General features: G+C 38.6%; 3 protein-coding genes and 8 non-coding genes across 25 annotated transcripts in view; 9 read left to right on the forward strand and 2 right to left on the reverse strand.

The window, feature by feature from the left end:
- Positions 1–12,222, reverse strand: part of C12H11orf54 (chromosome 12 C11orf54 homolog) — a 19,781-nt gene extending 7,559 nt beyond the window's left edge. Inside the window, exons 1-5 of the mRNA XM_031653048.1 lie at positions 12,127–12,222; positions 6,021–6,184; positions 3,006–3,104; positions 949–1,022; positions 667–768 (exon numbers count right to left, since the gene is read on the reverse strand). Of these exons, the coding sequence (XP_031508908.1) occupies positions 667–768; positions 949–1,022; positions 3,006–3,104; positions 6,021–6,075 (330 nt within the window). The 5' untranslated portion in view covers positions 6,076–6,184; positions 12,127–12,222. The remainder of the gene's footprint in view (positions 1–666; positions 769–948; positions 1,023–3,005; positions 3,105–6,020; positions 6,185–12,126) is intronic.
- Positions 12,223–12,321: 99 nt separating this feature from the next.
- TAF1D (TATA-box binding protein associated factor, RNA polymerase I subunit D) lies at positions 12,322–23,943 on the forward strand. Of its 8 annotated transcripts, XR_004177408.1 has the most exons (15): positions 12,329–12,538; positions 13,270–13,345; positions 14,518–14,611; positions 15,384–15,774; positions 16,616–16,791; positions 17,086–17,143; positions 17,538–17,701; positions 19,153–19,188; positions 20,404–20,451; positions 20,676–20,710; positions 21,524–21,571; positions 22,111–22,157; positions 22,672–22,729; positions 23,193–23,228; positions 23,457–23,943. XR_004177408.1 is itself a non-coding variant. In XM_003910551.3 (6 exons), the coding sequence occupies exons 2-6, from the start codon at positions 14,544–14,546 to the stop codon at positions 17,679–17,681; spliced, it is 837 nt and encodes a 278-aa protein (XP_003910600.1). In that variant the 5' UTR covers positions 12,322–12,538; positions 14,518–14,543; the 3' UTR covers positions 17,682–17,915. The 8 variants fall into 8 exon arrangements, 1 of the variants encoding a protein (XP_003910600.1); XR_004177410.1 differs by lacking the exon at positions 13,270–13,345 and having other exon boundaries at positions 12,322–12,538; positions 20,382–20,451; XR_004177407.1 differs by lacking the exon at positions 13,270–13,345 and having other exon boundaries at positions 12,322–12,538.
- The window catches only part of CEP295 (centrosomal protein 295), a 79,612-nt gene continuing 72,835 nt past the window's right edge, over positions 17,168–23,944 (reverse strand). For 6 of the 8 annotated variants that reach the window (XM_021926441.2, XM_003910547.5, XM_017948849.3 and 3 more), the window contains one exon: positions 17,168–23,856. In XM_021926441.2, coding sequence (XP_021782133.2) covers positions 23,637–23,856 — 220 coding nt within the window. In that variant the 3' untranslated portion in view covers positions 17,168–23,636. Of the gene's footprint in view, positions 23,867–23,944 lie in introns of all 8 variants that reach the window. The other 2 variants (XM_021926438.2, XM_021926440.2) reach the window with 2 other exon arrangements.
- On the forward strand, positions 18,604–18,730 carry LOC116269909. Its single transcript, XR_004177719.1, has one exon. It is a non-coding gene; the product is annotated as a small nucleolar RNA SNORA40 (small nucleolar RNA).
- LOC116269905 lies at positions 20,204–20,335 on the forward strand. The gene has a single exon (XR_004177715.1). It is a non-coding gene; the product is annotated as a small nucleolar RNA SNORA18 (small nucleolar RNA).
- On the forward strand, positions 20,500–20,571 carry LOC116269918. The gene has a single exon (XR_004177727.1). It is a non-coding gene; the product is annotated as a small nucleolar RNA SNORD5 (small nucleolar RNA).
- Positions 21,316–21,454, forward strand: LOC116269896. The gene has a single exon (XR_004177706.1). It is a non-coding gene; the product is annotated as a small nucleolar RNA SNORA8 (small nucleolar RNA).
- On the forward strand, positions 21,684–21,819 carry LOC116269898. Its single transcript, XR_004177708.1, has one exon. It is a non-coding gene; the product is annotated as a small nucleolar RNA SNORA1 (small nucleolar RNA).
- On the forward strand, positions 22,336–22,408 carry LOC116269895. The gene has a single exon (XR_004177705.1). It is a non-coding gene; the product is annotated as a small nucleolar RNA Z40 (small nucleolar RNA).
- On the forward strand, positions 22,789–22,909 carry LOC116269903. The gene has a single exon (XR_004177713.1). It is a non-coding gene; the product is annotated as a small nucleolar RNA SNORA32 (small nucleolar RNA).
- LOC116269897 lies at positions 23,259–23,391 on the forward strand. The gene has a single exon (XR_004177707.1). It is a non-coding gene; the product is annotated as a small nucleolar RNA SNORA25 (small nucleolar RNA).

Consider the following 23,944-nt stretch of genomic DNA (forward strand, 5'->3'; position numbering starts at 1 on the left):
GTGTATCTATAACTTGCATTAAATATCTTATTTTAAATTTTAAACTTTTTTCCCTAACTTGAACACTAGGCAAATTGTATTAATGTTTCTGCAAAGAACTTGTATGACTATTAGTCATATCTGAAGATGTTATGAGAGAATGAGCAGACTTAAGTCTTGTATTCATGAGATTCAAAGAAACAGTAATATTTTCATATGGTAATAATGTATATTAGTAATAACTATTAACTTTTATAAATAACCATCATACTATTGTGATGGTTTCCTACTATTTGGTCTTGAAGAAGTTGACTAGATCACCAATGTTCCATTCACCTTCTAATCCAAAGCTGCCTGCATACCCAAAGCAAGGATTTATAGAGAAATTAGGAATCCTGTAAGACTATAAATGTTTTATAATCCAGAACCTTCAACAGAATACCATAGAACCCTGCATTTATCTAAGGCTGAACCTATAACCTAAGAAAATCTAAAACTATAAGTTAGTACCCCATTACAGTTAGTCCAGCTGGAGTGTGTGCTATAGCAGAAATCTATATCAAGCAGTATTAAACCTGCAGAGAGACTTATAATTCACTCAGAAAGTAGGATTTTTGGCACTAAAAGCAAAAAGACAAATCAAATGTCAAATCAATAAAGTAAAATAATTTTCTTATACATGCTGACCTCAGAATTGAACCCGAGAGTCTGAAATGGACCTGCTCCTGCTCCAAGAATAAAAGCTCCAGGCAGCTTGATTTCTTTTGCAATTTTATTCAGATCATAAACCTATAAAAGAAGAAAAAATATTATTTAAGTCACAACTTGTACAAAGTCCCTAGTTTACCTTTTATTATTGATCCATTAGCACTTCCTTGCCAATTGATCAACAGGTCTTCTAATAATAAACAGAGTAATCAACCCAACTTCTACAATCTTCATGTGAACATGCAGAGTAAAAGTACTTACTTTTTTTTGGTTTACAAGAGGCAATAAGTAAGGCACACCTCCTACTTCTGCAATTCTAGTTTTCCCACAAATGCCTAAAAAAAAAACCCAAAAAACAAAAACACAAGCCATCTTAAAAATAGGCAAACATCTAATTTAATAATAAAATGCCAGAAGACATGAATTTAATTTATTAACAGTACATAACTTCTCCATTCTCATAAAGTTTTACAAATAACAGGGATTGGAAGACATGAGTAGCTAGAACCCCTGTCCTGTTTTAAGTACCTGTGTCTCTAATATCATCATAACCAAGCATGGCTTATATAGTTGGTGGCATAAAGGTAATACAAGGCAAGGGCAAGAGTTAGAACTGGGGCCAAAGTTTGGATTGGGTAAGGTTTCTATAATGTTTTTAACGCCTTATTTCTTTAAAAAAATCTATTTTGGGGTGGTTTTTGTTTTTTTTTTGGTCTAAAATTGTTTTTTAATTTTTAATTTAAAATTTTTTGTTCTAATAGAATGTAAATTCTTAGGCAGTGGCTCACGCCTGTAATCCCAGCACTTTGGGAGGCCGAGGTGGGCATATCATGAGGTCAGGAGATTGAGACCATCCTGGTTAATACGGTGAAACCTCATCTCTACCAAAAATACAAAAAATTAGCCAGGCGTTGTGGCATGTGCCTGTAGTCTCAGCTACTCGGCAGGCTGAGGTATGAGAATTGCTTGAACCCGGGAGGCGGAGGTTGCAGTGAGCTGTGATCATGCCACTGAACTCCAGCCTGGTGACAGAGCGAGACTCTGTCTCAAAAAAAAAAAAAGAAAACTATAAAGAAGTATTATGCTAGCCGGGTACAGTGGCTCATGCCTGTAATCCCAGCACTTTGGGAGGCCGAGGTGGGCAGATCACGAGGTCAGGAGATCGAGACCACCCTGATTAATATGGTGAAACCCCGTCTCTACTAAAAATACAAAAAAATTAGCTGGTTGTGGTGGCGGGGGGCTGTAGTCCCAGCTACTCAGGAGGTTGAAGCAGGAGAATGGCGTGAAGCTGGGAGGCGGCACTTGCAGTGAGCCGAGATCGCACCACTGCACTCCAGCCTGGGTGATAGAGCGAGACTCCGTCTCAAAAAAAAAAAAAAAGGATGCTAAATGCTTTGAAGAGGTTAAAAGACATTGCCATATGGTACACAAGCCTTCTAGAATTTACAGCTCTACTTAAAATAAAAGATTGTTTAAGCTAGAAAGGCCCCCAAAAAACAATCAATTCAAATGCCCCCATGTTAATGTATCTCAAAGTCAGGTTTAAGACAGAACTGGAGTCCAGAATTTCTATGGCAAACTCCTTTTTAGCAAAGATGTTAATTACATAATAAAAAGAACACTTTGAGTGCTTATTCTCAAATTCCTCATCACAACAGGGTATAACGGGAGAGGGTTAGACTTTGGAAAGAGACAGACTTGCATTTGAATCCTGATTATGATTTACACTGAGCTTATCTAGCCTCTCTCCTTTTCAGTTTTCTCATCTATAAACCAGGGCTACTACTTACCTTGCGGTGTTATTGTAAAAACTGAAACATCAAATAAATATCTATCACACTGACAAATTATTTTATTCTCCTAATACTAATTTCCCTTCCTTCTCACTTCAAACAGTGGATGCTCACTTGGCAAATTTGTTGAAGGATTAGTTTTAATAGATTATTCAAATACAAGGCTTTTAGGATCCCTTCTGGTCTTGAATAAATAAAATCATAAAAATTAAAATCAGTTTCCATAACAGTCTGAGCAACTAAAAGCAAAACTCTCATGTGATACAAAGAATTCTAACCTATTGGATATCTATTCTATCATCTGTAAAGGTTACATAACTGCATAAAACATAATCCTTTTCCACAAGAGTATGAAATGAAATTAATATCAGAAGAGTGAGCACAGAAATTTGGCACAATTTAGCCTAAATGTTGTGACAATATCCTTTATTTGTAGATAATTTAAGATGTCCTTAAAAATAATTCTAGTTTAAAAAAAATATTTAGACTAAAAAACAAAAGCTAATTGCAAAAATTGCTTACCTTTTACAGGAAAGGTAAAGGGTTCCTTAGTCAAATCAGGGCAATCAACTACAGAGACCTGGACATCAGCAAAGTTATCTTTTAACCCCTTCTGCATAACTAATAAAGACAAGGAATAAGATTATTTAACATTATGTAAAAACTTAGCTACCACATATCAAAAGTGCCCCCAACACACTCCCAATCTCAACTTGTATAATAAAAACAAAGGGGGAAATGGTCTTATTAATGAATATAACTAGACATTAGACATAATCATATAGTACAATGTAGACTAAGATACATAAATACTTCCTCTACAGTGATTTCCAACTGTTGAAGATAAACAGCCTGCACTTGTGTGAGGATGAGGATTACCTTCTTTTTTGAAAGAAGATTCCAAAAACCAACTGAAATGTGAACATTTAAACTTTTTGAAAAGTAAGTAATCACATGTAACAACTTCAGTGAAGGTAACAGACAAAATATTGAACAAAGCAGTCAGACACAAAAAACTATATACAATATTACTTCACTTTATGCATCTCAGAAACAGGCAATGGATCAAGGCTGACTGGGAAGGTATGCAAAGGAGCCTTCTGGGATGTTGAAAATATTTTACATTTTGATCTGGATAGCAGTTACATACGTGTAACTATTGTTAACATTCATCAGGCTATACACTTAAGATTAGTGTACTTTACTGTAGATAGTTATACCTCAATAACAACGTAAAAAAGCACAGGTATCTCAAAGTTATTAATTTAAGACCGATAATATTTCCCTCTCTCTCTTTTATATGTAGAGACGAGGTCTTTCTATATTGCCCAGGCTGGTCTCGAACTCCGGGGCTCATATGATCTTCCTGCCTTGTGTCTCCCAAAGTGCTGGGATTACAATGAGCCATCACACCTAGCCTCAACGGTTTTTTTTTTTTTTTTTTTTTTGAGACAGAGTTTCACTCTGATAGCCTCACCCTGTCGCCCAGACTGGAGTGCAGTGGTGTGCAGCATGATCTTGGCTCACTCAGCCTTGATCTCCAGGCTCAAGTAATCCTCCCACCTCAACCTCCCCAGTAGCTGGGACTATAGGTGGGTGCCACCATGCTTGGCTAATTTTTATAAAAATGGGGTTTTGGCTTGTTGCCCAGGCTGCTCTCAAACTCCTGGGCTCAAGAGATCTGCTCACCTTGGCCTTCCCAAACGCTGGAATTACAAGCATGAGCCACTGCCTCACCCTATGTACTTTTAAGGATCAAAAGTTCTTACAAATTTTTTTTTTTTTTTTTTTTGAGATGGAGTCTTACCCTGTCGCCCAGGCTGGAGTGCAATGGTACGATCTCGGCTTACTGCAACCTCCACCTCCCAGGTTCATGCCATTCTTCTGCCTCAGCCTCCCGAGTAGCTGGGGTTACAGGCACCCACCACCACACCCAGGTATTTTTTGTATTTTTAGTAGAGACGGGGTTTCACCATGTTGGCCAGGCTGGTCTTGAACTCCTGACCTCGTGATCCACCTGCCTCGGCCTTCCAAAGTGCTGAGATTACAGGCATGAGCCACTGTACCTGGTCAATTTTTTTTTTTGAGACTGAGTCTCACGTTGTCACCTAGGCTGAAGTACAGTGGCACGATCTTGGCTCAACATAACTTCTGCCTCCTGGGTTCAAGTGATTCTTTGTGGCTCAGACTCCCGAATAACTGGAATTACTGGCACACACCATCACGCCCAGCTAATTTTTGTATTTTTAGTAGGGATGGGGTTTTGCCATGTTGGCCAGGCTGGTCTTGAACTCCTGACCTCAAGTGATCTGTCCACCTCGGCCTCCTAAAGTGTTGAGATTACAGGCATGAGTCACTGTACCAGGCCATAAAATTTCTACTTTTACTGAATATATCCTGCACATATAGAAGGAAAAGAGAAACAAACACAAAAGTGAAAACAGGTTCTAGAAAAGTAATAAAAGAAAAAATCTGGCCAAGCATGGTGGCTCATGCCTATAATCCCAACACTTTGGGTGGCCGAGGCAGGAGGATCAAGTGAGGTCAGGAGTTCAAGAGCATCCTGGGCAATAGAGCAAGATCCTATGTCTACAAAAAGAGAAAAGAAAAAGAAAAAATTCCTAGCTACCCTGTCATATTAGGGAAGACAGATTGATGAAAAAGAAATACAGGCCAAACAATACAGATTGTTTACTAGCTACCATTCAATTAGGGGGGAAAAAAAGATTATAAGATTATTATAAGATTATAAAAAAAGTTACAACAAAGCAAAAATGAGTCTATTTCTTGACTTCGACCTTATCAGGATGACAAACTACCAGAACAACACATTTTGAGAAACAAGGGAAGGTATATAGTTACCATCAGAACAGAACCTAGAGGTTGTCAAATAAAGGTTGGTATTCTGACAGACTTTATAGTTTTGGATAAGAACTATTCCTGGCTTCATTTTGTGTGCCTGTTTTTGTTTTCCTTTTTTTGCCTATCTTCCCTCCTAATTTATCTTGGGAAACTGCCTTAAATACTTGTTTGAACAAGGTGAAATATATAAAAATAAACACAGAGAGAAATCAAAGCAAGTTCACTGGCAGTCTGTCATTATCAGTGGTGTGGGGGAATTATATTGGGAATACGATTAACATACAAGAGTAGAATATACATTTAAAGAATAATGTAAGTGAAAAAAGTAAAGCAAAATTGTGCAACTCTTTGGGCATCACACATGCTTAAGTCTTGGATTACTAATCATTTACATCTTGTAAAGTTGGTATCATCAATAATCTATAAGTGAAAGAAAAAAGAATTTATAAATTATAATTTTAGTTTTTTTGGGGGGACAGAATTTTGGATTTTCTCAATAAAAATGGGACAGAACAGAAACTGAAATGGAAAATGAATTCCATACCAAAAGTATTATTTTGATAAGTAAGATATAGATATAGGTAAGTAGTAAGATATAGATAGATCTTAGAATCTTTTTAAAAGAATTTTCTCTTGGGATAATTTTTAAAAATCCAAAGTTAATATTGTTTTTACCTCCAGCAAGCTCTTCTAGACTTGGTACATGAAAAGAAAACTCAGCACAAGTCATTTTCTTTCTTCTTTAGGTGTAAGGTTGGACAAATAGAGTTACTCTTGGTTAATTATCACAAGAGTCCACAGTGCACCAAGTATGAACTGCTTCTGTTTTGGAAATGAACCTTTAGCATTCAAACATATAAACAGAACAAAAGGGCATTTAGGTTTCTATCTTCACAAAAAGGCAAACACAGCTTCTAGTATTTAATATTCCAAGTGAGAAACAGACAAGTGACCTTTTAATACTTATACTTTATTTTATTTTAATTTAAAATTTAAAACTAATTTTTTAATAGAAACACGATCTTGCTATGTTGCCTAAGCTGATCCTGAATTCCTGGTCTCAAGCGATCCTCCCACCTCTGCCTCCCAAAATGCTGGGATTACAAGTGTGAGTTACTGCTCCCGGCCAATTCATTTTCTTTTTTAAAATCATATAGCTGGAGTGAACATCCAATTTTCTAATGGTTGGTCTAAGGAATATAGGTCTTGAAGCAAAAGGTACTTATTAAGAGTTTATGGATAAGTGTTTTTAAATGGTTGTAGATAACAGTACATATAGGATTTGTACAGTACATATAGGATCGCAAGTATTTCTATAATAGATATGTGTTTTCTATTCTATATTTCACATTTAGGCCAAAAATTAAATGAGCTTCTTAGACTATCATTTTGTCAAAATAAAATTTAAATTACAAATACGAATGGAAACTTTTATGGAATGATTAGCCTTTGAAATTCAAATTTTTATTTTCATTTACAAATAAATATACTTTCTTGGTAAACAGATTTAATGTTCAATTCTGATAATCTACCCAATTATAATTTGATAGTTAAATATATGCTTTTCTATCATTGCAACTAAAAAATAAAATATATGCCAAGTATACTTTGTAACAAATAAGTACACATACACAGAGATTAGTATCTTACCTTAAGTGTTCAGTGATGAAGTGTGCAACCAGAGGGAGATAAAACGAAGGCAGGGAAAAATACAAGTAATATGAGGTAGACAGGTATCCTACTCCAGGCCAATCACAACAGGGAACACAGACAAGACTCTTAAGGGTGTTTCTAAGAGTACTGCAGGAGTTCTCATTAAAATTGTTAATAGAACACTTCATTAATCTGAGTGGCCTCTGCCCTTAACATGCCTATTTAGCAAGTGGAAAGGTGATCTTCAGTCATCTGAAATATTCTTCTAAATTTTTTTTTCTAATTTTCCAAAGATTTGTAGGTTGTTTAGAAACTGGGTTTCTAGTTCCAGTACTTTTCAACAACATATCCTCTATAACCATTCTATTACATACATTTAGGATGTTACATTTACTTCAGTACTTTATCAAATACTAGCTTTTATTGTTCTTGATTTAATATATGTAATCTAATCTCCCAAATATATATAACTGTTTATAAAGCGTCCCAAATCTCTTTTTTTTTTTTTGAGATGTAGTCTCGCTCTGTCACCCAGGCTGGAGTGCACTATGGCACCATCTTGGCTCACTGCAACCTCCGCCTCCCAGGTTCAAGTGATTCTCCTGTCTCAGTCTCCCTAGTGGCTGGGATTACAGGCGTGTGCCATCACGCCCGACTAATTTTTTGTATTTTAGTAGAGACGGGGTTTCACCACGTTGCCCAGGCTGGTCTCAAACTCCTGAGCTCAAGCAATCCACTTGCCTCGGACTCCCAAAGTGCTAGGATTACAGGCGTGAGCCACCACGCCTGGCCCCCAAATCTTACATAATCATACTTAAATTATTTTAAACATAGTTTTGTGTGAGGAAAAGAGAGATCAGACTGTTACTGTGTCTATGCGGAAAAGGAAGACAAAAGGAACTCCATTTTGATCTGTACAAAGAAAAATTGTTCTGATTGGAGATGCTGTTAATCTGTAACTTTAGTCCCAACCCTGTGATCACAGAAACATGTGCTGTATTGAATCAAGGTTTAAGGGATTTAGGGCTGTGCAGGATGTGCCTTGTTAACAATATATTTGCAGACAGTATGCCTGGTAAAAGTCATCGCCATTCTCCATTCTCTATTAACCAGGGACATGATGCACCACGGAAAGCTGCAGGGACCTCTACCCGAGAAAGCCTGGGTATTGTCCAAGGTTTCCCCCCACTGAGACAGCCTGAGATATGGCCTCGTGGGAAGGGAAAGACCTAACCGTCCCCCAGCCCCACACCCATAAAAGGTCTGTGCTGAGGAGGATTAGTAAAAGAGGAAGGCCTCTTTGCCGTTGAGATAAGAGGAAGGCCTCTGTTTCCCACATATCCCTGGGAACGGAATGTCTCCGTGTAAAGCCGACTATTCGTTCTATTCTGATACAGGAGAAAACCATGCTGTGGCTGGAGGGGAGATATGCTGGCAGCAATACTGCTCTGTTACTCTTTGCTACACTTAGATGTCTGGGTAAAGAGAAACATAAATCCAGCCTATGTACACGTCCAGGCACAGTACCTTCCCTTGAACTTATTTATGACGCAGATTCCTTTACTCACGTTTTCCTGCTGACCTTCTCCCCACCATCACCCTGTTGTCCTGTCATACTCCCCTTTCCGAGACAGTGAAAATAGTAATCAATAAATACTGAGGGAACTCGGAGACCAGTGCTGGTGCCGGTCCCCTGGGCCCACTGTTCTTTCTCTATACTTTGTCTCTGTGTCTTATTTCTTTTCTCAGTCTCTTGTCCCACCTGACAAGAAATACCCACACGAGTGGAGGGGCAGGCCCCCTTCAGTTTTGGGTTGAATAATTTATAATTGTTCAGGAATGAGACAGTTTAACTTTTTCTTTTAAATAATTTCAGATTAACAGATATTACATACAAATAATTCCTGTATATTCTTCACCAGATTTCCCAAATGTTAACATTTTATCACATTCTTTATCAAACAAACATTGGGTACTTATTTATGAACACGTCAAAATCTGCACAATGAATAGTATATTCATTTATAATGATAATAAAAGCACTTTAGATATTTTTGCTGGCAGTAGGAATAAAAACACAAGTTAAAATCCAAATGTAATCTTAATTGTATTCCCTTTATTATCTCTTTTCTTTAGTAAAAAGTTAGGTCAGTTGTTTCTGTTTATTTATGCCCCTACCAAAGTAGAAACAAAGTCCAATCCTGGGAGGATGTAGCTTGAATAACTGGTTTAGAAATGTACTTATTAGGGGTCCTTACTAGGGATTTGTGGATAAGTGTTTAAATGGTTGTGGATAACAGTGCATACAGGACTCTCAAGTATTTCTATAACAGATATTTGAGCTTTCTACTCTATATTTGACATTTAGACAAACAATTAAATGAGTTCCTTAGCCTATCACTTTTTCATAATAAAATTTAAATTATGAAGGCCCGCCCAATCCTAAAATGAGGTGAACTTCAGGCAGGGTGATGGCACTGTAGGCAGTGTGGTAGCACGTGTATGTGTGTGTTGGAGGTGGGGAGAGGGTTACAGTTGGAGCTGAGAAAGGGGTTAGGTTCTCACATAAACTCCAGGAACACAGCCTTGGGCCAGATAGAGGCAAACAGTATTTTCCTGCCTAATTGGTGGGAGGCGATGGCCCAGAAATAGGGTCTAGAAAGGAAATGGAGCTGCAGAGGTTAACACCTGAAGGGGTAGACCAACTATCGCAACTAAACTGGTTACCATTTGAGTGCACACTGTGTACCAGACACCGTTAGACCCTGTGCAGACATTCTCTCAACTTTTCACAACCATGACAGATTGTGAGACAGGTTGTGGGTCTTCAGGAGTCGCGGGCATCCCTCAGACACAGCCGCACGGCCTGCATGGAATTCGCTCCTGCAGGAGACCACTCGCTCGGGCTCCAGCATCTGCTCACCCCCACGGACCCTCCCATAAAGGGTGGGGCGCAGCAGGCCTGAGTGAGTGGAGTTCCTGGCTTCCAGCACTCCAGTTCCCACCTCATTCACTCTCGCGCCCCCTCCCGCGAGGAGACGAGAGCTGCGGGCTGAGAAAGGGAGACACCGCAGCCCCAAGAACCGCGAAGGGGTCTGAGAAATATCTTGCTTCAACTGCACTCCAGCCTGGGTGACAGAGCAAGACCGTCTCTATAAAACAAACAAAGGAATATGAAATGTGGCCGAGCGCGGTGGTTCACGCCTGTACTCCCAGCACTTTGGGAGGCCGAGGCAGGTGGATCACTTGAGGTCAGGAGTTTGAGACCTGCCTGGCCAACATGGTGAAACCTGGTCTCTACTAAAAGTACAAAAATTAGCCGGGTGTGGTGGCGGGCGCCTGTAGTCCCAGCCACTTGGGAAGCTGAGGTGGGTGGATCTCTTGAGCCTGGGAGGTGGGGGTTGCAGTGAGCTGAGATCGGGCCACTGCACTCCAGCCTGGGCGACAGAGCAAGACTCCGTCTCTTACAAAAACAAACAAACAAACAAACAAACAAAAAATGAAATGTGAAATTTCAGTGATTCTGCATTAGGAGTTAATTGTTCCTTCCTTTTAATACCACTTTTCCCCTTCTTTTTGGACAAGGGACGCTGCATTTACATTTTGCATTGAGCCTCACAAATTACACAGCTAGGCTTGCTGCTGAATATGGCAGTGAGGGACATGCTATACCAGTCCTGGAGCTTAGTCACTGCCCAGCCCCTGTGGATCAAATGCAGTGTCAGACTTCTTATCCCCGAAATTGTCCAATCTATGGAGCAAAGGAGGGTAAAGAGACCAGATTACTTTTAAGGCACGCTCTATCCTAAAATGATGTAAACTATAAAATAAGACTAGACAGCTTTACTGGTTTTTGTGGTTTACCTTATGAAAACAGAAGTTTGAAACCAGAAAAATCAAACCAGTTCATTCCTTTTTAAAATTTCTTTGGGAGGCCGGTGGCTCAGGCCTGTAATCCCAGCACTTTGGGAGGCCGAGGCGGGCGGATCACCTGAGGTCGGGAGTTCGAGACCAGCCTGACCAACATGGAGAAACCCTGTGTCTACTAAAAATACAAAAAAATTAGCCGGGCATGGTGGCGCATGCCTGTAATCTCAGCCACTTGGGAGGCTGAAGCAGGAGAGTCGCTTGAACCCGGGAAGCGGAGGTTGTGGTGAGCCAAGATCGTGCCATTGCACTCCAGCCTGGGCAAGAAGAGCGAAACTCGGCCTCAAAAAAAAACAAAAAAACAAACAAACAAAAAAAAAAAGCAAAAAACAAAACAAAACAAAAAACTTTCGAAGAAAAAAACCCCACCAAAACTAGTTTACACTGCTTAATCTTTTTTTTTTTTGTGAACTTTTGAGACGGAGTCTCGCACTCTCGCCCAGGCTGGAGTGCTGTGGCGCGATCTTGGCTCACTGCAAGCTCCGTCCCCCGGGTTCACGCCATTCTCCTGCCTCAGCCTCCCGAGTAGCTGGGACTACAGGCGCCCGCCACCACACCTGGCTAATTTTTTTTTTTTTTTTAAGTAGAGACGGGGTTTCACCATGTTAGCTAGGATGGTCTCGATCTCCTGACCTCGTGATCCGCCCGCCTCGGCCTCCCAAAGTGCTGGGATTACAGGCTTAAGCCACCGCGCCCGGCCTACACTGCTTAATCTTAACTCAGGAACCGGTCAAGGAACTAATGGTGGGAGGCGGGGGGATGTAGGAGGAAACTTAGGAAAAAGAAATCCTCCACAGGTCTCACTTGTGACGTGTTAGCCAATTCCTGGGAGGCAGAAAGGGTGCGCTCCCGAAACAGGTGCAAAGGTGGGGAGGAGACCTGGGCGTGCTACGGAATAACACTGGCGTCCAGCACAAAGGTTACAAACTTCGAGTAACCTTCCCGAATATTTTCACACACAAGGATTTTGAAGGCAAAAGTAGACACAGGATGACAAAACACTCAGGCACACATCCCACCCGTCACCCTCACCACACACTCGGGACCAGGTTTAGAAAGCCAGGCGACAGCTCAGCAAACGCGAGACCACCGGAAACGACCCGGGCTGAGAGGCTGTTTCCTCGCAGTTCTCATCCACTCACAATTGACCGCACATTTTCTTTTTGTTATTTGCCGAAATGTTCTTGGCTATTCCACTCACCGAATCGGTCACGCAAGCAAAACACCGGAGTCCCGATCTCCGCCTACGCCAACCCCGCCTCCTCAGAGTACGCGAGCTACAGCTCCGCCCACGTTAGTCGCTCCTCCCTGCGCGGCGAGAAAAATGGCGCCCCCGCGTCGCGTCTCCTCCCACCGCTCGCCTTCTTCCCGGGAGCTAAATTGTATCGCGAGATTTCTGCCTGACTATTACTTGGGCCGCGGGGATATCTCACCCTTTTCTTCCGCGCGGTTGGAGGATATCGGCTAGTTTTCTGGAGTTGGAGGACTGAAATCGGGAGGGTGGTGTGTGCAAATCTCCAGGACTCACGCACCAGGCCAGTCGCAGGTTTTGGCCCGAGGCCTGGGTTACGGGCAGCAAGTGCGCGGTTGGGGCCGGTGTGAGGCGGTTTTAGGTAGGTTGCCAAGAGGGCAAGGCCGTCTGGGCTTGTTGGGCAGGGGAGGCATTGCATATCTGGGGTTTCGGCCCCTGCGTTGTTCCGGAGGATCGAGCCTCGGAAGTCGGGCCGAGAGGGTGAAGGGATCACGGTTGCAGGCCACTCCGCGCCACGCGGCTGGTATGAGGCCCACAAACGTGGTTGTAGTGTGGGCGGGCTTCATTATATCTTGAGATGGAGGTGTTAAAACGTGTTGCAGACAAGTTTAACCTTCTTACGTAATTTAAATGATTTAACCTTCATATGTGAGGTAACCATTGATAGCGCCGGTTTCCTGGAGGTTAGGCGCTGCCCGGAGAGACGCGCTGGTGGTCACAGAATTAGCTCCGGGTAAAGCGCCGCTTTCTGCCCACGTGGCCTCTAAGAATTGCAGAATTCCAGCGGAGGCATCGACACCCAAGTAGGAGTGTCTTCTAAACCCTAAGAAAAAAGTGATTCTTGAGCTAGCTTTATTTTGATAATCCCTACTTTAAAAAAAAATTAACCACAGGTATACCATTAATGCATGGGGCCTAATTTTTGTTGAATTCCGTTTTTGAGCATTCGATATATAATGACTTCGTAGAATCTTGTACTTAAGAAAGCTAATAAGACGTACTACCAGAAAATTACCACAGGGGTCCATTGGGCATTTAACAAATCTGAGCTCTTGGTAACCTTATCGTTTTATATTTTAAATATTTTGCTAGTTCATTCTAGGATTTATATGCAATGACTCATGTTAGGTCCCAAGAAGCTACAGAATGAGACAAGAGATTGACTAAGGCAAGTACAATAGTGAAATAAGTAGTTATCTTTAATTTTTGTTGCCATGCCTATTGTTTTTCTTTTTCTTTTTTTTTTTTTTTTTTCTGAGACAGGGTCTTGTTCTGTCGTCCAGGCTGGGGTGCAGTGGTGCAATCTCGGCTCACTGCAACCTCCACCTCTGCTCAAGCGATCCTCCCGAGTGGCTGGGAGCACAGGCACGGGTCACCACACCTAGCCAGTATCTTAAGAATTTTTTTGTAGAGACAAGGGTCTCCTTGTGTGCTGAGGCTCACTACATACAACTTCCACCTCCCAGGCTCAGGTATTCCACCTACCTCAGCCTCCCGACCACAGGCGCGCGCCACTAGCCCGGCTAATTTTTGTATTTTTTGTAGAGACGGAGTTTCACCACGTTGCCCAGGTTGGTCTTGAGCTCCTGGGCTCAAGCGATCCGCCCGCCTCGACCTCCCAAAGTGCCGTGTTACACAGGCCTGAGCCACCCAGACCAACCTGTTTTTGTTTTTTCTTTTAGCTCACAAGAAGGAATCTTTTTCTTTTTTTGGCATGTTGTATACTCTCTACCATGGGGATGAAAACACAAAGAATTATGATAGTTTATTGAAAAAGGTTGAGAATTCAGAACTTGTCAGTTTCCACCAATAATGGCAAAGATACAGTATGACAAAGTTCAGTTACTTAAATGAATCTAGGAATGAAGAATCTAGGAATTATAATGGAGAGGTGATCAGGAGTTTAAAATGGTCTGTTGATTGGAGATCCTTTTCCTGGTTTATATAGGGCACATTTTGCCTTAGGAATTCCCTCTTTGATCTTGGAAAATGGTTTTTAATTTTACATTAATATTGTATTGGTAATTGCACGTTAGTAAGTGGCTAATGATAAAACTATTTTCTACTTACATTGAAAGATGCTTTTTTTGGAAGTGACAGTACTTTTTTGGAATCTTGTTCCATTGAATACAATTAGAGGGTAAAAACTGAAAGAACCTGTGAATAGAATTTCTGGATTTCTTTTTAAAGAAATTGATCTGAAATGGATAAGAAGCTTAACCCCGGCAAATGATTTTGCCTAAAACCAGTGGCATAGTCTGACCATGTTGAATACTATAGTAGATACTGTGTCAATATTTAGGGAAGCTTTGTCACATTTACTAAATTTCATAATTTCAGAAAACTGTTATAAAACAAAGCAACTGATGGATAAATCAGGAATAGATTCTCCTGACCATGTGACATCTGATGCTATGGAACTTGCAAATCAAAGGTAAGTGGGTTTTTACTGGAGAACTGAGTGGATTCAATCATATTTATTGTATCTGAATTATGAGAAATTATTGTATATAATGAGTGACAGTAAAGATGATTTTCAGGAATTGGGAAAGAAGGAAAACCAGATTTCACTGACCTTCCAAGTTTATCTAGTTAATGTAGATTGATAATAGCATTGCAAATACTTTAAATTCAAAATGTGAATATATTATAATGGGACACATTCTTCAAGAAAAAAATGTATTCTTTGGGTCATATTAGCATCTCTTCCAGACTACCTCTTCCTGTTTCTGTCCGGTAGGCTGTGTTTGTTTTACTCACTCTTAGCAGTGAACCGAACCATACAGCCTTTGTGGAGCTCATACATTATCTTGAAAGATACATAGTTTTTTTTCTAAGCTGAGCACAGTGGTGCATGCCATTAGTCCTAGCTAGCTACTTGGGAGGCTGAGTCAGGAGCCTCCCTGGAGTTCCAGGAGTTTGAGGTTGCAGTGAGCTGTGATTGCACCACTACTCCAGTCTGGGTAACAGCAAGACAATGTCTACAAAACTCTTTTTAATAAGAGCTGTAGCTTTATAAGCTATTTAAGTAGGATGGTCAGCAGAAAGGCAGCTGGTTCTGAGCCCATCCTTTAAAAAATTTTTAATTCTGGATATGTTTTCCTGAGTTGGTCTTGGAAGAAATGTACATTTGGGACTGGGTATTACTGGTAATAAGCATTCAGTAAGAAAGGAAGAGGAAATTAATTTTTTTCTCATTTTTCTAGTGATAACTCTTCTGATAGCAGCTTATTTAAAACTCAGTGTATCCCTTACTCACCTAAACGGGGGAAAAGAAACCCCATTCGAAAATTTGTTCGTACACCTGAAAGTGTTCACGCGAGTGATTCATCAAGTGACTCATCTTTTGAACCAATACCATTGACTATAAAAGCTATTTTTGAAAGATTCAAGAACAGGAAAAAGAAGTACAAAAAAAAGAAAAAGAAGAGGTACCAGCCAACAGGAAGACCAAGGGGAAGACCAGAAGGAAGGAGAAATCCTATATCCTCACTAATAGATAAGAAGAAACAATTTAGAAGCAAAGGATCTGGCTTCCCGTTTTTAGAATCAGAGAATGAAAAAAACCCACCTTGGAGAAAAATTTTAACGTTTGAGGTGAGTCAGCATTTTATATATATGGCTACACATAACTCAGATGCCCAAAATGATTTGTTGGCCAGTTTAGAATTGTCTCAGATATGCTGGGAACACACTGTCCGCAATTTCGATACTCTTCTATACTGACTTCCCCCTAAAGTCCACCCCATCCTTTAACTGAAACTTGACTTGTATCTCTTCAATTACTACACTTTGGCCAGATTTAAAAGATAGTGCTCCAAGGCTCTTTGTATAAAATGCTTTGATCTCATCCCATCTCAGGTCTTAAACACAACCCTAAAACTCAGTAGGGATAATAAAAGCTCACGTGAAATTATTTTTGCAGTAACCTAAACCAAAACCACACATGCCTTATGTTCAGTGGATACATTCTTAAGGCCTAGGTGTTTCTAAGCCAGTCATCTGAAAAATACCCTAATACTTAGGAGTAGACTTTTTTAAATATTTGAGAGTTGTATGTTGAATGAATGCAGAGTTTCAGGTTCTTGCCAGAACCTGAAATTTTATCTGGGAGGATTAATACATGTTAATCTCTTCAGTTAATCTCTTAAGGTGATTAAACATTAGAAATCTTATTCCTGTTTTTACATTTTAAAATGCCTTTAGTAAGTCCCAGGCATGACAAGATATGTAGTACTTCACTTTTCCTTGGTACCAGTTTAGGTAAGTTTATAATTGTAATGTGAATTTTAATAAACAGCATTTGATATATCCACAAGTGGGGAGTAGTTAAGATAGCAAATTCAGAGTCTTTGGTAAGGGGGGTGTTGAACATTGGCACTTGCTGGGTTGTGAAAGAAAAATCTTGACATACTTAAACGGTGTTTTTAATATATAGCAAGCTGTTGCAAGAGGATTTTTTAACTACATTGAAAAACTGAAGTATGAACACCACCTGAAAGAATCATTGAAACAAATGGATGTTGGTGAAGATTTAGAAAATGAAGATTTTGATAGTCGTAGATACAAATTTTTGGATGATGATGGATCCATTTCTCCTATTGAGGAGTCAGCGTAAGTGGAATCATATGAAATAGGTTATAAATTAAATTTTATGTTAATTGCTTCATATTTTGCCTTTAATATAGTTATACTTAAATAATGAACAAAGATAGAGTATGACACTTGGGATTATGACAGTTGAGCCAAGCTTAGCACACAATACATTTAGAATTCTCTAGAACACAGCATTCTCAAATTTTGTTTGCTTGACTAGTATTGCAGTTTCAGTTTTCAGAGTGGAATATACAGCTAATGAGGTCATAGAAGATTCTGTCATCTCAATGATGATAAATTTTAATGTTACAGAGCAGAGGATGAGGATGCAAAACATCTTGAAGATAATGAATGTGATATCAAATTGGCAGTAAGTGACTTTTTTTCTGTTCCATTTTGGGAAGGCAGGAGTTGGTTGGTACAGAAGGAATTGTATTTAGTTTTTCTCTTACACTTCATTTAACTTTTGAAAAGCTCAGTAAGTTTATTGCAGGAAATGCAGGAAGGAAAATACTAATTTTTTAGAGACTTGATAAAGAACATGGGGTTTCCAGTACTATTTTTAATAAATAGCATTCTGATACGTAATATTGCTAGTTAGGATATCAAATGAAAAAATAAGCAGATGTTAATTTAGATTTTTAACATCTACATGTAGTCTCTAGGTTATCTGAAGTAATCCAGGGCACTCAGCTATATGTAATTACTAAGCCATTTGAGTTATTGCTTAATCCATGATTTTTTTGTTTGTTTGTTTTATGCAGGGGGATAGTTTCATAGTAAGTTCTGAATTCCCTGTAAGACTGAGTGTATACTTAGAAGAAGAGGATAGTACTGAAGAAGCTGCTTTGTCTAAAAAGAGAGCTACAAAAGCCAAAAATACTGGACAGAGAGCCCTGAAAATGTGACAGGATCATGAATGTCAAAGGTGAAGCATATAGAAAAAACAACTTCATAGAAATGAATAAAGATGATAAATGTGGATATATATATACCAGTCTGGTGGTGAAGAAATGCTGAAACCCAGAACTTTATAACAAAAAAAATTTCAACCCTGTGAAGAAGTTTGTGAAAGAAACTTGTGAAGTAGTAATAATTAGAAAAAAAACCCATTAAAACACCAGAGAAAATACATAGAAAAATTTGAAAAATTGTCAGTTGATTTCTGAATAAGAGCTTACAGGTGTCCTGTGAGTATTAAAACAGTGAAGTGTAGTGATTTTAATTTTGAAAAGAAAATCTTAGACAAAATAACTTGACACCCAACCATCTCGAAGAGGGTATTTGAAATGCTCTTATTCCAGCTTTGTTCAGACATGACAAAAGTGACCTGTCAGATGTTTAGTATTGTAATAACCTCATTTCCCTTCCCAAATTTAGAGTATCTTTAACACTTTTTTTCTTTTTTTTTTAAAGACAGTTCTTGATCTGTCACCCAGGCTGTAGTGCAGTGGTGCAGTCTTGGCTTACTGCAGCCTCTGTCTCCCAGGTTCAAGCAATTCTGCCACAGCCTCCTGAGTAGCTGGGATTATAGGCGTTAGCCACCACACCCAGCTAATGTTTGTATTTTTAGTAGAGACAGGGTTTCACCATGGTCTTGAACTCCTGATCTGCCTGCCTTGGCCTCCCAAAGTGCTGGGATTACAGGCGTGAGCCACGGCACCTGGACTAATATTACTTTGAACTATCATTTTCACTTTATTAGTTCAAGAAAAGGCATACACATTTATTTAACATGTACACACAGGGAGAACCACAGTGATTACCCCAATGTTCATTATTTTGATCACCACGATAAAGCTGACTACTCTATGTAGTGCATTTTAGGACTGCACTTAACGTATGTTTTTGTTTAATGTGGACAAAGACTTATGGATAGGTGCAAAAAATAAATCCTCTTTTGCAACCCAGAACTCATTGTTCAGTATGAGTTTTGATACATATAAGAAGGGATATTATGATACCTGAGACAGTTATAAAGGTTGGTTCCAGGCCAGGTGCAATGGCTCAAGTCTGCAGTCCCCACATTGAGGTGGGAGTATTGCTTGAAACCAGGAGTTCAAGACCAGCCTGGGCATCTCCACAAAAATTGAAAAATTAGCTGGGTATTGGGGCATGTGCCTGTAGTTGGAGCTACTCAGAGAGGGGAGGTTGAGGCAAAAGGATTGAGCCCAAGAATTGGGGGCTGCACTGAACTTTGATGGCATCACTACTCTAGCCTGGGTAACAAAGACAGACCCTGTCTCTTAAGAAAAAAAGGTTGATTCTAGGACTGTAGAATAGATAAACAGCATGGGATATGAGGGAAATCCTCAGCAGTATTAATTTTGCATTCCAATTTCATGTTGACGATATATATGATGGCTTTTTGTTTTAAAGGCTTTTATCTTGAGAACATGATGTCTGGAGTTAAAGGTATGTCTCAATTTGAGTTGCCACATATTTATGTGTAGGAAACAGTATGTTGTCAGAGCAAGCAAGTTTCATTTTATTCAGAGACATTTCTACCATACTTTTAATTCCCAATTATATTAATTTCTGAAAAGAAGAATCCTAGATTCTTCTTAGTGATGTGTCAGATTCATTTTAGTTGCAAGCATTAGAGGGTTCTGAATTTGTTAGTTTGTAGCAGTAATCAGAACTTTGGAATTCCTACTTGAAACCTACAACATTATTTTGTATTAATGTACAATCTAAAGTGAGATAAGAGGATTTTATGGTTTAATGCAAGATATAGTATAATAAAAGATTACATAGGTCATAAGAATTCATAAATTTGAATGATGCAGAGTTTGATTAAAAGTTATATAAAGCCAAAGTCATAACTTACAGGCACATTTTCCTGTATTTTATAATGGATGACAACTAATTTTGAGCCAAGAATTAAAATTTGTTGAAATCTTTGAAATGGGAAAACAACATCCTCTATTTGCAATATTGAAGTTCATAACAACAGTTATGCTTTAAACTTAAATCTTAAGTTTAAATCCTTTTCCTTTGGCTCATCTACAGGAGCTACTTGATGGTATTTTTTATTTTTCATTCCTCTGGCTCCTAAGCACAATGTGATTGTGAAATTATTGTTTTTGTGATTAAGGTGGTAGGAAGTTTTTACAGTTTACAATATTGTAAGAGCATATTGCAGTTTCTGCTCATAATTTTTTCCTATGGAGTGTTAGACTTTGTTATTTATATATATAAATACTAGCTGGGCACAGTGGTGCCTGCGGTCCCCAGCTACTCTGGAGGCTAAGGCAGGATAATCCCTTGAGCCCAGCGGTTCGAGGCTACAATGAGATGTGATCCTGCCACATCTCACTGTAGCCTCAAACCCTTGGGCTCAAGCGATTCAGCAAGAATCACACGATTTTCAAAAGACACGGCAGATCCTGTGTCTTTAAAAAAAAAAATCAAAACCTTGTAAATAGTGGTTGAGGTCTATCCCGATGGGGCTTTTCCTGTAGCCTGCATGTCGTTGGAAACGCCTCATAGAGTAACTCTGTGGTTTTACTTTACTCACAGGACTATTGTTAGATCTGTGGGAAGGAACTACAAGACAGTTGCTAAAAGTTTGAAAAAGACAGTTACTAAATGTTATGAAAAACCGGATAATCTACTTTTTTACCTTAGGTATTGGCATATACCACACGTCTGTACCATTCTTCAGTGATCGCTTAGGTAAGTTTTAATTGGTGACAGTATAATCTTTTGGGAAATATGATTACAGTTCAGATGATGAATTTAACTGTTCAACTGCTGAATGATAAGGGCATGAACTAAAACTTAATTCTGACAGAGCTGGATGTGGCTATATAAAACTGGATCTTAAATTTATACTTGGGTATTAGTTTTAATAACTGGAAATATATCCTTTCTAAATCTTTAATTGGTACTTTCTATAGGAATGAATGTGATTTGAACTCATTCATGTTGAGAGGTAAGTAAAATATTTAACTTTTAATAATCAAGGACTCAAGAGATGAAAAATAGAAATTAAGTACACCATCCCAGTATTTCAGGTATAACACAGAATTAGTAAGATACTGGCAAAAATGTTACTATATATTTGTATAGAGAAGGAAAATGAAGACACTGCATGTCTAGACCTACCAAATGAAATTACCTGTGTTCTTTGCATTGTTATTGAACTGGCAGTTACACATACTTCATCCTAAAGTCACGTAAACCTGTATGGATATGTTGAATCAATAGGGATATGAATTACATTAAAAGAGGTTTGTGTAACTGGCAGTTTGAGCAACATGAGCTTGACATTTGTAGTCTGCTTGATCTGTTAAGTTACATGTATATATTCCATCTGTAAGTTATATAGAGACTGGGCAAAGATTAGGAAAAGACTAGAGTTGTAGCTTAAAATACAGTTAATGCAGCTTATTACAGTGACAATTAGGAAAAAAGGTCAAATTATTGTACTTGTTAAAGGAACTTGAATTTGAGAGGTTTGTGAAAGCATTTCTCAGTAGAAACATTGCACATTTGGGAATACGAATATGAATATGAATGTGACAGTTCAGTCATAATTGCACTGCATGGTATCTGCACTCAGCAGTTTACTCCTGCTAGGGTGTTCAAAGGTCAGTGCTATAGAAATTCAGTATCTGGCATCGTTGGTTTTCTTGGCTTTGTGCTTGTTAAACCTGGTATTTCTATTGATACAGTATTTGTATAGGTTCCTCAGTGTTCAGTTTGATATACTCTAAAATAGTAAGCAATGCTTTTCTTTTTCCAGGGTGTCAAATTGAGAACCAGGCAGATCCCCACCACCTACAATCAAAAGGTAAGATTCTCTGTTAATATTGATTCTGCTTGTTTCCCTCTATTGGTAGCATTGCCAGCGTAACAAGGACTTCGTACAAATACACTACTAAGCTTTAAAGAAACTTCTACAATGCCTCATTCTAGATGAGAATGGGCACTGTTGATCATCATGGTGTCCAAAAATAGTTAATGTGGCTACATTGAGACAGGTTATGCTTCCATCACAGTATGCATATTGCAGTGGTGACAATGAGACCTGTAACATTTTGCCATGCTTATGAGTAAAATATGTGGGAGAAAAATGTTGACTTTTCAATATTAGAAACAATAAGTTTCTATTGTTTGTTATTATTTCGATATTATTTCGGTATGTTTCTGTGTTATTCTATATGTTACTTCTAAGTTTCTATGTTATTATTTAGGTAATAAGGAATTTTCAGCTCTTAATAGGACCACTTTCTTTTGTATGCTATCTATTGACTGAAACATTGTAATGTACATGACTGTGTCTTGGATCAGGTGTCAAAATATTTGTACTTTGTACAATTCAACTTCTAGGACCCTAAAGTAAATTGGTTGAAGAAATTAGATCCCAAAGATTCTTGGTAAGTTACTTCATTACTTAAAAGGCCATGCAGGTTATTTTGTTGAATACTAGCTTTTCTCCAAGTGTTATTTTAGGTTATATTTATCTATCTAGTAATGCTATTGCAACATTTGTCACCACTTAGGAGTAAAAAAAGACTAGACTTACATTATTACGTGTTTAAACTTGATTATTAACGATGTTATGATGATGGGCGAAATGTTCAACTGCTCTGAACGGGCTGAATGAAAATGGCCTTTCTGAACATCCATTTACATTAAATATTCCATTGTATTTGAAGGTAAAAGTTAACCAGAAACATGATCATAGAGAAAATTCGGATGTGAATGGGCATGGGATCATTGTTTTTAAAAAATACCTCTTGGTTTAAATAGCTATTTTAAGCATGGAATTTTCAATACCTTAGTTGGGGTGCCAGGTTTTAGGATAATTTGGAACCTAAGCAACCTCATTCGGAAAGATAGATTTCTGTACTTAATAAATATAAATTTGAAATTCACATTTTTCCATAGGTGAATTTTGAAGTCTTCATCAGTATACCCATATTAAAAGGAGATGACAGAAGCCAAAGTAAGTATGGCAAGTAATGGTTTTTATCTTAACCATAAGTTATTTGCTCGAGGGTATAATGGTCATTACCAAGGCTTTTAGAATGCAGTTTCTCATTTGCTGTGGACATGACCATAAAAAAATTTCCCAGTAGGTTTTCTATCTGCTACTTTGCTAGCAATCAGCTTATTGGGAACAGCTGATTAACTGTAATAGAAATGCAATACAAATACAATGTGAACTACATGTGATTTTTCTTTTTTTTCTAATAACTTTCATCAGTAATCAATGAGATTTTAAAATTCTGCTAGATCTCTTGAATCATGCAAATGTGCTTTGCCTTTGTATTGTAACCCTTGTGGGATGCTAATAACCAAGCAGTTTGTAGTAGAGTTAACTCAGGCTGGTTCTAGGACTCATTCATGTTCACTCACTGTACAATCATCTCTGGAAATGTAAAATTTACTTGTATATTGTTATGTAGGGCTGACAGGACAGCTGGATCAGTTTCATTAAAAAGGTATGTATGCATTAGAAAAGACATTTGTATAGGTCATTTCAAAGAGGGCTCATGAGGCTGTGAAACCCAGAGCTCTTAACGCTGTGACCAAAGATGGAAGTTCTCTATAGGATGCCATAGCACTCCTATGTTTGGTGCTATGTTTTCCTGAGGAGATATAAAACTTAATAATCCACGATTGTTGCCATGTGAGAGTTTTAAAGGTTAATCAAAATTTCTCTTCTTCAGGGCAAACTTGAAGATCTTTTGACTCCAGCTTTTTAGGGGATCTAAAGTGACCTTGATGGACAGTGGAAGAAATCACAACATGGAATTCCTTGAATAAAAATTTATTGACTTTAAATAATTTTGTCTAATGCTACATATACATAATTTAAAAAAAAACCTCTTTACACTGTTTCTAGAAAGTCAGCATGTATTTCTGGCTCGAAGTTTCTCTAGTGTTTTCTGTGGAAGGAATAAAAATTTAGTTTCAGTTGTGTGCTTCAGGCTTGAAAAATTAAGTCCTTCCCCCTCAGTTACACTCACCTTATGGAATTCTTTTGCCCTTGCTCTGTTTTGGGCATAAGCCTCTTGTTTTGCTTTTTCTTCCTTTTGTTGTTTCACTTCAGCTAGTTGATTGTATAACCTGTAAAGAACTTACATAGAATTAGAGACAAACATTGCAAAAAGTGAATCACTAAAAAGAAATAAAATAAAAATAAAATCAACCTTAC

Source organism: Papio anubis, chromosome 12, assembly GCF_008728515.1.
Source record: "Papio anubis isolate 15944 chromosome 12, Panubis1.0, whole genome shotgun sequence".
Taxonomy (NCBI): domain Eukaryota; kingdom Metazoa; phylum Chordata; class Mammalia; order Primates; family Cercopithecidae; genus Papio; species Papio anubis.